Source organism: Salmo trutta, chromosome 28 (genome assembly GCF_901001165.1).
Source record: "Salmo trutta chromosome 28, fSalTru1.1, whole genome shotgun sequence".
NCBI lineage: Eukaryota > Metazoa > Chordata > Actinopteri > Salmoniformes > Salmonidae > Salmo > Salmo trutta.
This window is the reverse complement of record NC_042984.1, coordinates 43,674,074-43,689,608: the sequence shown is the minus strand read 5'-3', so window position 1 is coordinate 43,689,608 and position 15,535 is coordinate 43,674,074. Positions and strand designations below refer to the sequence as shown.

The window sequence follows — 15,535 nt, the reverse complement described above, 5'->3', positions numbered from 1 at the left end:
CAAAGGTATTGTAAATGAAATAATATCTGCTGCTTTGTTGTGATATTCCATATTCTCAGTTCTCCTCCTAGGCACGTTTCTGTTTGTGTTATTGGAGGCATGTTTGTGTTACAGACACCCAGTGTGTGCACACACACAAAGTATCTGTCTGTGCCTCCAACCTGTCTTCAAGGTTTCTGCTATGAGATTTAAGAGCTCGACTTGACATGTCATCAAAGCCTCTAAACAACATAGATGCATTTGGATGAGGTGTACTGAACTACACACCGTATGTCTTCTTCACTGGCAAAGATGATGACTGCCCGGGAGTGGTGCGTTTCCAGCAGTTGTTGGATGGCTTTGTCATAATCCTCTAGCTTGGGGTTGTGGGGAATTTTTAAAGACTGTGCGATGCAGATCCCACCTTTAATTCAGAGAGAGAGAGAAAGAAGGAGAGCTGATGAGACTTCTGGGATGTTTACCCACAAAGACACACACAGAGGCAAACACACAAACATATACACACACATGAGAACACGAACATGCACACACTTGAAACCCTCAAGTCAAGATCGTGTTAATCCTTTCTAATGGAAATCAGATCCAAAGTGGTTCTGAAAGACACATTTGTATTGTTTATTCATCCTTGCAATAGGGTCTCTGTCTTTCCAAGATAGTTGAGTGAAAAAATATACATGTACTATACATCCCATTTACATTTGAGTCATAAATGCTGTGAGCTGAGTGATTTACAGTAAGTGGTACATCACTGGGGATGAACAACAGCATAAAAATGAACAACTGAAAGAAAAACCCTCACAAATGAATAGTCTTAATAGAGGGCGGTGGGTGAATAATTACAGTACAACAGAAGACCAAACCAATATGAAACTGTGTCAACAGGGTAGAAGGAACACATAAATATACTTTTCACACTTTGTGACCACAAATTAAAAAGTTGTCCCTTCCCCATTGACTTTTCATTTAACGTCATTTTTAGACACACCACAATGGACAGTGAACCAATCAGATCTGGAGACAGGCTACACAAACAAGGAGGATATTGATATTGACAATGAATCATGTTCAGACAGGTCAGTGCTAATGAGTTTGTACAGGATGAAAGGTACTGATTGCTCCCGTGCGTCACTAAATAGGTATTAGATATTTGGCGAGCCGACCGTGACAGTCACCTCAGAGATATGGCCAAAACTTAGTTGGCAATTGTCCTTGAGGGAATAGCGTAATCCATGGTTGTCTGAATCTTAAATGAAGGGCCTGTAATATGACCTAATTTACTCCTGTCAAGAGTTAAAGGTCATCTTTAAATATTGTCCCGTAGCTCTGTGTTGAGCTGAGGAAAACACTGGTGCTGAAGGAGAGACTGCAGCCACCATTTTGTGAAGAGAAAAACAAACAATAAGTTTGACAGATGTTTTGTCATCCTCGGCACACATTCAACGTCTCATTATGTAAATATAAAAATCAAATCATATCTTAAACAAATACCTTAATTGCATTCCTTCCGCTGGAGCAGATGTGAGAGCATAGGCCAACCTAACCTTTTCCAGCGGTTACTGTACTCATATAGAGTAAATGGACATTATTGTGCACCTGAAGACACATCATAGTTAGAACTAGATGATGAACGGCATTCAGGCTTGGTCCTGAGTTAACACCCAGGCTTCTCTATCCAAACCAATTAAAATTTCTCTGACTCAAGCACTCCTAATATCAGATAACCTTCCCAACATTGGGTTGGTTTCCCTGAGTAGACAGAGAAATGGGAGGAATCTCCTAATTGGTCATCTGCTCAGGCTCATTACTTTGATATAAACAGCTTTGAGCTTGCAGAATAGAAACCACATCTCCATCTGTTTACTGGGCTACATCAAAAAGAGCTCCATCTAAAGGACTCCTTCCTAGCTCTCCCTCTCTCCTCCATCCCCCTCTTACCATCTCCACAGCAGCAGCCATAGACAGAATTAGAAAATATTGTTGATTCCCAGACAATATATCTCTACAAAGACAGTTAGGGTGCCTCCTGTAATCCCCCATAAGTGGACAGAACAAAATGCTGAGCTCCTTTTGTAGCTTGTTAAATGCTTGGGGATTGGGCTCTCCTGTTAAAATGAAAAGGGCAGTCTGCTATTGTGATGCATCTGTGGAGCTGTAGCAGCAGAGACAGAGGCAGCAGTAGCAGCAGCCGAAGGGTCTCATAGGGACACCACTACAGCTCCATTTCAGCACCGAGATTCAACATGATTCTCTGCCACTGCTACGAACGAGGTTTACTTTTTGGGAAACTGTCTATGTGCCTGTCTGTCTGTCGCTGGGTATTACATGTAATGAGGATTAATTCACCATAAAATGTAGATCTAGATTTTAGGGGCAATAAGAATATGCTTGTCACTGTCACAGTGTGTATGGGAAGCAGAGGCCACTCTTGAAGCTGGAAGCTGACAGAGACATGGGTCATGGCAGACAGCCACTGATGAAGATAAGCAGCCTTTTGAGTGGTTTTCCTTTCTGAGCACCAGGCTTGAACATGTTGTGAGGACTAGACTGCCCCGAAGGCTGTAGACTGGCTGTGTGCTGTGCAGCCAAGGCTAAATGATTGAATGACTTCAGAATTCCTCGTCAGTCGGCCAAGATGGGAAAACCAGGCAGAGCCATCAGAGCCAGAAGTCTACTGCTGGTCTGAGTGTCTTCACCTGCCACTGGCAGAGTGTCTTATCTCTGGACATGAAAGAGAGAGCTCTCCATTCAGACAGCAGCCACTGCAATAAAGAGCAGTGCAATGTTTATTTTGGAGAAAAAAAAAATTATAACTCAGAGATAAATGCAGGGGATATCATAGAGTGGAATGTTTTACTCCTCACACTGCTCTGTGGCGAATTCAAATCTTACATAAAGGAGATTCTAAGTATTTGTTTTTTGTGAAATTAGAATCCTATGACGTTTCAATGTGCTACTAGTTGGTATCTACATTAAACATCCTCCCCCCACTCTAACTCGATGCTCCACATTTCCCAGTTTGGTTAATATATCACAGATAAAATAATGATTTCATTCATCAGGCTTCTGCTAGGTCTGGGCTAAGTGCCACAGGTTGTGTGCTGCATTAACAGCTTCAAGTGTTCATCCCCATATCCCAAAATGGGGGGGAGGGGGGGGGGGGGTGATTAGATCGTGGCGTTTCAGGAAACTTCCCTGGTTCCTAATGGACTCAACACCCTCCCTACTTATTTTACTCTGACCCCACCGCCCCTCCCGCAGAACCACCCCAGCCCCGAGGGGGATCCATAATTCTCCAATTATATTTATCACCTCCAGAGCAGAGGCAGAACTACTACAGGCTCCCTCCCCTACCACTTTCCTGCCAATGCAGCTCCTCCCAATGCAGCTCAAGTGGGAGCCCGCAGAAATGGAATGCCATTCCTACTCTGTACATGTGAGCCCCTTACTTCATTCCTTCCTTATACCATATTCCATTCCACTGTCATGTTCACCCTAGAAGAGAGATGGGATGGCTGCAGGAGCACACTGTTCCAGTTTAGAACGCTCATCTTACGAGAACACATCAAGCTGTTGGTCAAATACTGAGGGAAAGCCAGTGAAGTCACTTCTCACTGCAAAATATTCGGAGAGTAAATTGACAGGTTTATCGCAGTTCAAATAAGTGATATGAAAACACATCTGTGGCAGCATTATAATGAGGTCTGTGTGTAGCTTGTGTAGAGGAGTCAGGCGCAGGACAGCAGATATGAGTAAATAAACGTCATTTACTCAAAATAGGCAAATACAATACAATAAAGCAAGCCCACATTACATACAAACAATCGCTCACAAAAAAACATGCGGGAACAGTGGGTTAAATAATGTACAAGTAATTGGGGAAGTGAAACCAGGTGTGTAAAACAAAGACAAAACAAATGGAAAATTAAAAGTGGCCCGGCAATGGCTAGAAGGCCGGTGACGTCGACCGCCAAACGCCGCCCGAACAAGGAGAGGGACCGACTTCGGCGGAAGTCATGACAGTACCCCCCCTTGACGCGCGGCTCCAGCAGCGTGCAGACACCGACCTCGGGGACGACCCGGAGGACGAGGCGCAGGGCGATCCGGGTGGAGACGGTGGAACACCCGCAGCAACGAAGGGTCCAGGACGTCTTCCACCGGCACCCAGCATCTCTCCTCAGGACCGTACCCCTCCCACTCCACGAGGTACTTAAGGCCCCTCGCCCGATGCCTCGATTCCAGGATGGCTCGAACAGCATACGCCGGGGCCCCCTCGATGTCCAGAGGGGGTGGAGGAACCTCCCGCACCTCAGAGTCCTGGAGTGGACCAGCCACTCCCGGCCTGAGGAGAGACACATGGAACGAGGGATTAATACGGTAATATGGGGAAGCTGTAACCTGTAGCATACCTCATTCAGTCTCCTCAGGACTTTGAATGGCCCCACAAACCAAGGACCCAGCTTCCGGCAGGGCAGGTGGAGGGGCATGTTTCCAGTCGAACACCGGGGCCTGACTGTGGTGGCGGTCGGCGCTCGCCTTCTGTCGCCTCACGGCCCGTTACAGATGCACATGAGCAGCGTCCCAGGTCTCCTCCGAGCTCTTAAACCATTCGTCCACCGCAGGAGCTTTGATCTGGCTCTGATGCCAAGGTGCCAGAACCGGCTGATACCCCAGGACACACTGGAAAGGGGAGAGGTTAGTGGAGGAGTGAGTTTTGGGCCATCTCTGCCCAGGGGATGAACGACGCCCACTCCCCCGGCCGGTCCTGGCAATATGACCACAGAAACCTACCCACGTCCTGGTTTACTCTCTCCACCTGCCCGTTACTCTCGGGGTGAAAACCTGAGGTGAGGCTGACCGAGACCCCCAGACGTTCCATGAATGCCCTCCATACTCTGGACGTGAACTGGGGACCCCGATCAGAGACTATGTCCTCAGGCACCCCGTAGTGCTGGAAGACGTGAGTGAACAGAGCCTCTGCAATACGTAGGGCCGTAGGGAGACCGGGCAAAGGAAGGAGACGGTAGGACTTAGAAAACCGATCCACAACAACCAGGATCGTGGTGTTGCCCTGTGAGGGAGGAAGATCCGTCAGGAAGTCCACCGACAGGTGCGACCTCGGCCTTTGTGGAACGGGGAGGAGTTGTAACTTCCCTCTGGGCAGGTGCCTGGGAGCCTTGCATTGGGTGCACACCGAGCAGGAGGAAGCATAAACCCTCACGTCCTTGGCCAAGGTGAACCACCAGTACTTCCCACTAAGGCAACGCACCGTCTGACTGATGCCAGGATGACCAGAGGAGGGTGATGTGTGGGCCCAATAGATCAAACGGTCGCAGACAGCAGACGGAACGTACAGACGCCCAGCTGGACACTGCGGAGGAGTGGGCTCTGTGCGTAACGCCTGCTCGATGTCCGCGTCCAACTCCCACACCACCAGTGCCACCAGGCATGAGGTCGGAAGTATGGGCGTATGATCCATGGAGCGCTCCTCTGTGTCATACATCCGGGATAGTGCGTCTGCCTTAGCGTTCTGGGAACCTGGTCGGTAGGACAGAGTGAAAACAAAATGGGTAAAGAACATGGCCCACCTTGCCTGGCGAGGGTTCAGTCTCCTCGTCGCCCGGATGTACTTCAGATTGCAGTGGTCAGTCCAGATGAGAAAAGGGTGTTTAGCCACCTCAAGCCAATGTCTCCACACCTTCAGAGCCTTGACAACAGCCAACAGCTCCCGGTCCCCCACCTCATAGTTTCGCTCCACCGGGCTGAGTTTCTTCGAAAAGAAAGCACAGGAGCGGAGCTTCGGTGGCGTGCCCGAGCGCTGAGAGAGTACGGCTCCGATCCCAGCCTCGGACACGTCCACCTCCAATATGAACGCCAAAGAGGGATCCGGATGAGCCAGCACGGGAGCCGAGGTAAACAGATGCTTCAGGTGACTAAAAGCTCTGTCCGCCTCAGCCGACCACTGCAGTCGCACCGGTCCCCCCTTCAGAAGTGAGGTAAAGGGAGCCACTACCTGACCAAAACCCCAGATAAACATTTACATTTACATTTTACATTTTAGTCATTTAGTAGACGCTCTTATCCAGAGCGACTTACAGTAGTGAGTGCATACATTTCATTTCATACATTTAAAAAAATAATAATTTTTAAACCTCCGGTAGTAGTTGGCAAACCCTAGAAACCGCTGCACTTCCTTTACCGTGGTGGGAGTCGGCCAATTACGCACGGCTGAAATGCGGTCACTCTCCATCTCCACCCCTGAAGTGGAAATGCGGTACCCTAGGAAGGAGATGGACTGTTGGAAGAACAGACATTTCTCAGCCTTGACGTACAGGTCATCCTCCTACCAAGCACTCTGCGCACCAGGGACACATGCTCGGAGCATGTAGTGGAGTATATCAGAATGTCGTCAATATACACCACTACACCCTGCCTGTGCAGGTCCCGGAAAATCTTGTCAACAAAGGCCTGGAAGACTGACGGAGCATTCATCAACCCGTACGGCATGACGAGGTATTCATAGTGCCCTGAGGTGGTACTAAATGCCGTCTTCCACTCGTCCCCCTCCCGGATACGCACCAGGTTGTAAGCGCTCCTGAGATCCAATTTTGTGAAGAAGCGCGCTCCGTGTATTGACTCGATCGCACTGGCGATAAGAGGCAGCGGGTAGCTGTACCTCACAGTGATCTGATTGATACCCCGATAGTCAATACACGGGCGCAGACCTCCATCCTTCTTCTTCACAAAAAATAAACTCGAGGAGGCAGGTGAAGTGGAGGGCCGAATGTATCCCTGCCCCAGGGATTCAGAGACATATGTTTCCATAGCCGCCGGAAAATGAAAAGTGGATCGGCGAAGGCTAGAAGGCCGGTGACGTCGACCGCCGAACGCCGCCCAAACAGGAGAGGGACCGACTTCGGCAGAAGTCGTGACAAGCATACTGCAATTCACTTAAGAGTCTGTGGGAGTATCTACTCCTCAAACACGCTTGCATGAGTCTGTTTTTCCTCTTTGATAAATAAACTCCATCGCTCCGGACCCAAGCCGAGGAAAATGCAAACTACATGAATCTTTCCTTGCTCCACTTCTAAAGAAAAGACAACTCATTCGCATAACTTAACATAGCAGCCGTAAAAAGACATCTGAGAGGAGTCCCCGCATCCATTTTTCAGGAGAAACGGAAGTTAGAATGAAAAAACTGTACATCGGTTTCGAGGAGAGTGCATTCGCATGAAACTGAAAGGGTGGAAGACTACCCAAACAAGGGGGAAAGAGGACAGTGGAAAACAGAAGAGATCAATACAAGCTGACCATCAATCTCGTCTCTACTCAGGATAATGGGCGGCCATATTGCATTAGTCTGGTGGGTGCTTGAAGTGGTGAAGCGAGAATGCTACTAATGCATCTGACATTTCACTCTCACCAAAAGAATAAGGAGCCCACAAAACATCTCAAGGCCCTACAGATCAACTCAAACAATATACTGTGGGTGTATTTAGGTCTGAAAGTTTCTCTCTAAATGTTGTTGTTGTTATTTCTATTGCACCACTGCTGCTTCAGTGCAGGTACAGTATGTTGCTTGCTGCAAGTGATGCTGCAACTAGCCCATTCTTTGATGTTATAAATATACCGAGTTATGTCATAATCAATTATTTTATTCAAATCATAATGCCTAGAGTGTGCAGGGCTTCCATTGAGGTAAATGATTCCTATTTGATTTGTATGGGAATACAGAACATTCCCTGACTGCAGCTCTATTGTAATGGATGAGTCAACAATAACAGCAATATTCTATAATTTCCAACCCCCTTGTCTGTGATATTTTTAAATTCAAGACAATAACATCAATAACATAATTTTGCTGAGACACAAACACCAGTGAAGGAAATACAAGAGAGAAAACAATCTGGTAGCTGCAGACCCACCGTGTGCATTGGAGGATGTAACAAGCTGAAATATAAACCCAGCCAAAATAACCCACTAAATCATCCAGACTTTTCTTTCCAATTCCATCTCAGTGTTCTACAGAGGCTCCTCCTGCAGCTGTTCTCTCCAGTGCCACAGCAGTCTCTTAAAGTTTTAATGAGTGATCAGACTACACATGAACGTGCACAGAATAAATATTCATGTCCGCTGGACTTCTGATCATCGCCCATGGGATATCGTTAGCTCTCTCCCTTTCAGAGGTTGGCATACACTAGCATCACTCCTCAGTACCAAAGTTCAGAGATTGGTCGACAGGGATCTAGCTAGTAAGTGCAAATTACAGGAAATTGATTGGGATCTGTAAGGTCAAGATGAGAATCAGGAAGTAACCTTGTTTCCCTTGGTACAGCGCTATTGCCAGGGGAGAAGTTGTATGAATGGTGAACTGTGGATCATGGAGTGTAATTTCTTGGGCCAGATGATGAAATATCTAATCCTTTCTTAAAGCAGCACCTCTGTCACTTGGATGGAAATGGAATTGAGAGTGAACCCACACAACGAATATTGCCAGCACCCACAGAACAAACTCTTATATTCTTAGAACATATTTTACCCTAGGACACTCACAGAACTGAATGTCACTCACAGAACTAAAAGTCACTATGTTAATTGATGTCAAGCCAATTAATACTTCTTAATTTATTACAAAATATAATTGTCAGCATGGCATTTATAGCAAATTGTAGGTCCATAGTGATCCCTAGATGGACAAAACAGCTCCCCTCGTCCCCCCTGCGTGTCACCCTTTCTGTGCCCCTCCCCCTCCTCTCCAGCCTTTCAGTGTACTGCCCATCTCAAAGCACTCACCTGTCTGTATGGGACCCAGGGTAAAAAAGGCTTAAAGAGGAACAACACTGCTCTAACTGTAATTGACGGCTACAGCACTTTGAGAAATAAATCCAAAAATAAATCGTACCATAGTATCTTATCATTTACAGTAACATTTACACTACTACTTCCATAACTCACCAGCCTCCTTGGAAATCTGTTGGAAGGTTTCCACGCCCTTCTCTCCGTAGCTGCCCTCAGAGGCCACGGTGGACACGTAGGTCCAGCCCAGGGCTCTGATGATGTCCACCATGGCTTGGACCTGGAATGAGTCTGGAGGAACCACCCGAGAGAAGAAGTCATAGCGCCTGTCATCACTCAGCTCCGGGGCCGTGGAGGCGTAGCTGATCTGAGGGATCTGATTGGAGGACAAAGAGGAAGTGATGTTTACTCCTCTATCGTTCAAGAAGGTGCAGCAACAGTATACATAATTCAACCCTATTCATTATATTTCTGTCTGCAACATTCAGAATATTTTACCTCACTAAATACATCTGACTAAATATACTTATTGGTGGTAGATGACGAGAGTTCCAAACAGACAGACAATGAAAACCACTTTGAGACCTAGTAACAAGCACTGTATAAAAGCAATTCATTATCTTCATTATTACTATTAAGCTATTTATCATAATTTGAGATGTACCCTGTTCCCTACAATTATCACAGACAGCTTGGCTCATCAAACCTCCGGTTGACTTTACAGGTGACGTGTAGCTAATTGAAAATAGCATGTGAAAAGAAAGGAGATAACCCAGACACTTGCCGTGTCCGAATACCCATACTTGCGTCCTAAATACTCACGTTTAAGTATGCGTAAAAATTCTGTTTAATAGTATGCGACATTTAGAAAATCAAGTATACTTTATATGCCCGGATGTCATACTCTTTTCGGCTTTGACAACAGCTGATCAATTAGAAATGATATATATACACTACCGAAATCAACGAATAACAGAAAACTACGCAATCGCGCATGACGCATTCTCACTGTGTGAAAATGTAGTATGTGAATTTTCAAAAATCTTGTATGGTTTAAATGCCAGGATGTTATACTCATTTAAATCAAATCAAATGTATTTGTTACATACACATGGTTAGCAGGTTTTAATGCAAGTGTAGCGAAATGCTTGTGCTTCTAATTCCGACCATGCAGTAATATCTAACAAGTAATCTACCAATTCCACAACAACTACATTATACACACAAGTGTAAAGGAATGAATACGAATATGTACATATAAATATATAAATGAGTGATGGCCGAATGGCAGGCAAGATGCAGTAGATGGTATAGAGTACAGTATATACATATGAGATGAGTAATGTAGGGTATGAAAACATTATATAAAGCGGCATTGTTTAAGGTGGCTAGTGATACATTACATCAGGATGGCAAAGAGTACAGTATATACATATGAGATGAGTAATGTAGGTTATGAAAACATATAAAGTGGCATTGTTTAAAGTGGCTAGTGATACATCTAATACATCAAGATGCATTAGATGGTATAGCATACAGTATATACATAGGAGATGAATAATGTAGGTTATGTAAACATTATCTAATATAAATAATATAAAGTGGCAAGTGATAAATTGATTACATCAATTTTCCCATTATTAAAGTGGCTTGAGTTAAGTCAGTATGTTGGCAGCAGCCACTCAATGTTAGTGATGGCTGTTTAACAGTCTGATGGCCTTGAGATAGAATCTGTTTTTCAGTCTCTTGGTTCCAGCTTTGATGCACCTGTACTGACCTCGCCTTCTGGATGTTAGCGGGGTGAACAGGCAGTGGCTCGGGTGGTTGCTGTCCTTGATGATCTTTTTGGCCTTCCTGTGACATCGGGTGATGTAGGTGTCCTGAAGGGCAGGTAGTTTGCACCCGGTGATGCGTTGTGCAGACCTCACTACCCTCTGGAGAGCCTTCCGGTTATGGGCGGAGCAGCTGCCGTACCAGGCGGTGATACAGCCCGACAGGATGCTCTCGATTGTACATCTGTAAAAGTTTGTGAGTGTTTTTGGTGACAAGCCGAATTTCTTCAGCCTGCAGCTGCGCCTTCTTCACCACGCTGTCTGTGTGGGTGGACCATTTCAGTTTGTCCATGATGTGTACGCAGAGGAACTTAAAACTCTCCACCCTTTCCACTACTGTCCCGTCAATGTAGATAGGGAGCTGCTCCCTCTGTTGTTTCCTGAAGTCCACGATCATCTCTTTTGTTTTGTTGACATTGAGTGTGAGGTTATTTTCCTGACACCACACTCCGAGGGCCCTCACCTCCTCCCTGTAGGCTGTCTCATCGTTGTTGGTAATCAAGCCTACCACTGTAGTGTCGTCTGCAAACTTGATGATTGAGTTGGATGCGTGCATGGCCACGCAGTCGTGGGTGAACAGTGAGTACAGGAGAGGACTGAGAACGCACCCTTGTGGGGACCCAGTGTTGAGGATCAGCGGGGTGGAGATGTTGTTACCTACCCTCACCACCTGGGGGCAGCCTCTCAGGAAGTCCAGGACTCAGTTGCACAGGGCGGGGTCGAGACCCAGGGTCTCGAGCTTAATGATGAGTTTGGAGGGTACTATGGTGTTAAATGCTGAGCTGTAATCGATGAACAGCATTCTTACATAGGTATTCCTCTTGTCCAGATGGGTTAGGGCAGTGTGCAGTGTGATGACCTATTGGGTCGGTAAGCAAATTGGAGTGGGTCTAGGGTGTCAGGTAGGGTGGAGGTGATATGATCCTTGACTAGTCTCTCAAAGCACTTCATGATGACGGAAGTGAGTGCTACAGGGCGGTAGTCATTTAGCTCAGTTACCTTAGCTTTCTTGGGAACAGGAACAATGGTTGCCCTTTTGAAGCTGGGATAAGGATTGATTGAATATGTCTGTAAACACACCAGCCAGCTCTGAGGACGTGGCTGGGATGCCGTCTGGGCCTGCAGCCTTGCGAGGGTTAACACCTTTAAATGTTTTACTCACATTGGCTGCAGTGAAGGAGAGCCCGCAGGTTTTGGTAGCGGGCCGTGTTAGTGGCACTGTATTGTCCTCAAAGCGAGCAAAAAAGTTGTTTAGTCTGTCTGGGAGCAAGGCATCGTGATCCGCAACGGGGCTGGTTTTTCTTTTGTAGTCCGTGACTGACTGTAGACCCTGCCACATACTTCGTTTCTGAGCCGTTGAATTGCGACTCCACTTTGTCTCTGTACTGACGCTTAGCTTGTTTGATTGATTGCCTTGCGGAGGGAATAGCTACACTGTTTGTATTCAGTCATGTTTCCGGTCACTTTGCCCTGATTAAAAGCAGTGGTGCACACGTTCAGTTTTGCACGAATGCTGCCATCAATCCACGGTTTCTGGTTGGGGAATGTTTTAATAGACACTGTTGGTACAACATCACCGATGCACTTGTTAATGAACTAACACCGAGTCAGCGTATTCGTCAATGTTGTTGTTCTCAGCAATGCGGAACATATCCCAGTCCACGTGATCGAAGCAATCTTGAAGCGTGGAATCTGGGGAGCGGGAGCTTCCTGTTTTAGTTTCTGTCTATAGGCTGGGAGCAACAAAATGGAGTCATGGTCAGCTTTTCAGAAGGGAGAGCGGGGGAGGGCCTTATATGCGTCGCGGAAGTTAGAATAACAGTGGTCTAGGGTTTTGCTATCCCTAGCACAACCGATATGCTGATAGAATTTGGGGAGCCTTGTTTTCAGATTAGCCTTGCTAAAATCCCCGGCTACAATAAATGCAGCCTCAGGATATGTGGTTTCCAGTTTACATAGAGTCCAATGAAGTTCATTCAGGGCCGTCGATGTGTCTGCTTGGGGGGGGGGGGGGTATACACGACTCTGATTATAATTGAAGAGAATTCTCTTGGTAGATAATGCGGTTGGCATTTGATTGTGAGGAATTCTAAGTCAGGTGAACAAAATTACTTGAGTTCCTGTATGTTGTTATGATCACACCACGTCTCGTTAATCATAAGGCATACACCCCCACCCTTCTTCTTCCTAGAGAGATGCTTGTTTCTGTCAGCGCGATGCGTGAGGAAACCAGGTGGCTCTTAGGCTCTTCATCTAGCAGAATTCGATCCACACATTTCCACAATGCATTGGAAGAGGTGGGCTTCGAGTGATGGGCCCTAGCTCTCTTCAAGTAGCCAAACAACAAAACTAGGCTACTAGCTTCTGCGGCGGTGTTCAAATGTAGGCTAAATAGTTATTGTTCTCCTTAAAATGATCACGAGTATTGCATCGTAGGCTACTGTACATCTGTGAAAACAGAAGTCTTTTCTTTTTTTTCAAAGTGGATTTCTGTTTTCTCATTGAAAAGTGTTTTTTGTTTTCTTGGCCTTCGTCAGAGATTTTAAACAAAATACTACACAATCTTTTATTTCTGAATGTGTCAGCACCTAGGACTTTGGATGTGGGGGCATTATTGATGTCATGTTAATCAGGCCTTTTGATTTGAACATATGGAATGTTAAGTTTTGTAGTACAGGCTACCTATTTAATTATTTAATGTATGGATCAAACCTAAGCAGTCATTCTGGTCTCATTACCAAAGATCAGTGCTTTAGTGTATTATGTACAGTAGCTATCCAGCGGTTCTGAATTTGCGATCCACTCGACTGCCCACGTATTTTCTGTGCAATAGCCTTTTGATTGGAACATTTAAAAGTTTTGGTGAGTTTACTGACTATTTGATGTAATTGATATATGTTACAGCACTTTGGTTTCACTAATAAATATTTTGAAATGTAACCAAATTATCTCTTTCTGTCTTCAGTCCATTTTAAATTGGCTACAGTATTGGTTGAATGTGGTAGTCTGACTATAACTAGCCTATCGGCCTATAACTCCATTCCTTCTCAGAGTTTAGAGAAATTAATTGAATTGTAAATTAGCTATTATCAGGCTGGTTATTGTGGTACATGTCTGTTGATTTTGGAAAAATCCACCCGCACTCGGCCCCGCCCCACCTACTCAGGCATACTCCATACTTTTTACTAAACGGTACGTGCTAAATAGTATGCAACGATGAGTACATAGTATGCACTTTAAGTATGTATACGCTAGTATGAGTATTTGGGAAATGGGCACTGTTATCTCCATACCTCTACTCACCCCTCCTCACCGGTCCACAGTGGAATCACAGAGATCTAATGAGTGTTCAGGTACAGAGCGGCTACCTTGCATCACTCTGGTGGGCTGAGAGCAACACATTGACGTGGTTGTGTTACCCCATCACACCATCTAACCTAAGCCACTGTATGAATGCCATCCATTCTCATTAGGCTGACCAGAAGCAGCCTGACACTGGGGAAACAGGAGAATGAGGACACAGCAGCCCACTGATTGGGATTCCACAGCCCTGCCTCACACAGCACTGAGTGTGAGTTTGATCCACAACTCAAAGGGGGTCAACTACATGAAGCAGACAAATAGGGGAACGGGAGGTCAAGTTCAAGATAACTTAGTAAGTGTTGAACGACCAAACGTACACGCAAGTACAAAATCTGTTGTAGTTGTAAGTCAATTACACAAATTCATAGGAAGGAATACTGTCAGATGTTAGTAGCTGAACCACTTCAGCACTCGCCAGAATTGAGTGTTCTGGGTCAAAAGGATGAGAAGGCAAAGTAATGGGAAAAGCGAACCAAAAAGATTTGCATTTAAAACACACGTGGGCTCACACCCACCATCTCTCTCTCTTTCACCCTATTCCTGTCTCTCTCTCTCTCTATCTGTTTTCAGTGTTTGATAGGAGCTGTATCTCATCAATGTTGTTGTTGTTATAATGTGATGCACTCTGGCTCCCCAAAGGTCTTATATAGGTCTGATAGATTGTTGAGTCACATCCCATCTTTCAGGAACAGGGCTCGAAACAAACTAAAATTGTTTTCTCTCCTGAGCTTTTTGCTGCAGGGAACGATTTAAGAATCAGAAAGAGGGTTGTGTGTTATTTCGGGAGCACAACCTTGATTTCCTCCATGTCTCTTGGCCTGTTGATATAATTATTCCACACAACTTATTCTGGTCTAGGAATGTGTTAATCATTCCATCGCAATAATTCACTTTTCCAGAGCATGCTTTTTTAATTAGCACTTTGACCTCCTTCTGAATTAAAGGGATAAACCTTGAATCAGTAAATTCATGGAAGTGAAAGCTTCCTACATTACTACTTCTATGAGAGGGTATAAACGGTCTGTGATTAGGATTTCACACCTTTGCACCTCTCTCTGCGCCAGCTAATGGACTACAAATTAAGCGAGATGCCTGTTAGTAATAAAAACATTGTTAAAGGTTGTAAAAACAATTCTTATACATGCAACAATTGGACAATGGATGAAGAGACTTCAGACATTTTTCATTTGTAAAATCCATCAAATATTGACTGAATTATTATTAAAGCATAAAAAAAATAAAAAATCTGGACCCCTACAAATCAGCCTGGCTAGACAATCTGGACCCATTCTTTCTAAAATTATCTGCCGAAATTGTTGCAACCCCTAGTACTAGCCTGTTCAACCTCTCTTTCGTGTCGTCTGAGATTCCCAAAGATTGGAAAGCAGCTGCGGTCATCCCCCTCTTCAAAGGGGGGGACACTCTTGACCAAAACTGCTACAGACCTATATTTAACCTACCCTGCCTTTCTAAAGTCTTCGAAAGCCAAGTCAACAAACAGATTACCGACCATTTCGAATCCCACCGCACCTTCTCCGCTATGCAAT

At 45.3% G+C, this 15,535-nt stretch overlaps 1 protein-coding gene across 4 annotated transcripts in view; it reads right to left on the bottom strand.

Annotated features, from left to right (window-relative positions):
* LOC115166309 (metabotropic glutamate receptor 7) overlaps nt 1-15,535 on the bottom strand; it is a 127,631-nt gene that overhangs the window by 41,364 nt on the left and 70,732 nt on the right. For all 4 annotated transcript variants that reach the window (XM_029720195.1, XM_029720196.1, XM_029720198.1 and 1 more), the window contains exons 2-3: nt 8,953-9,169; nt 268-403 (exon numbers count right to left, since the gene is read on the bottom strand). In XM_029720195.1, the coding sequence (XP_029576055.1) occupies nt 268-403; nt 8,953-9,169 (353 nt within the window). The remainder of the gene's footprint in view (nt 1-267; nt 404-8,952; nt 9,170-15,535) is intronic.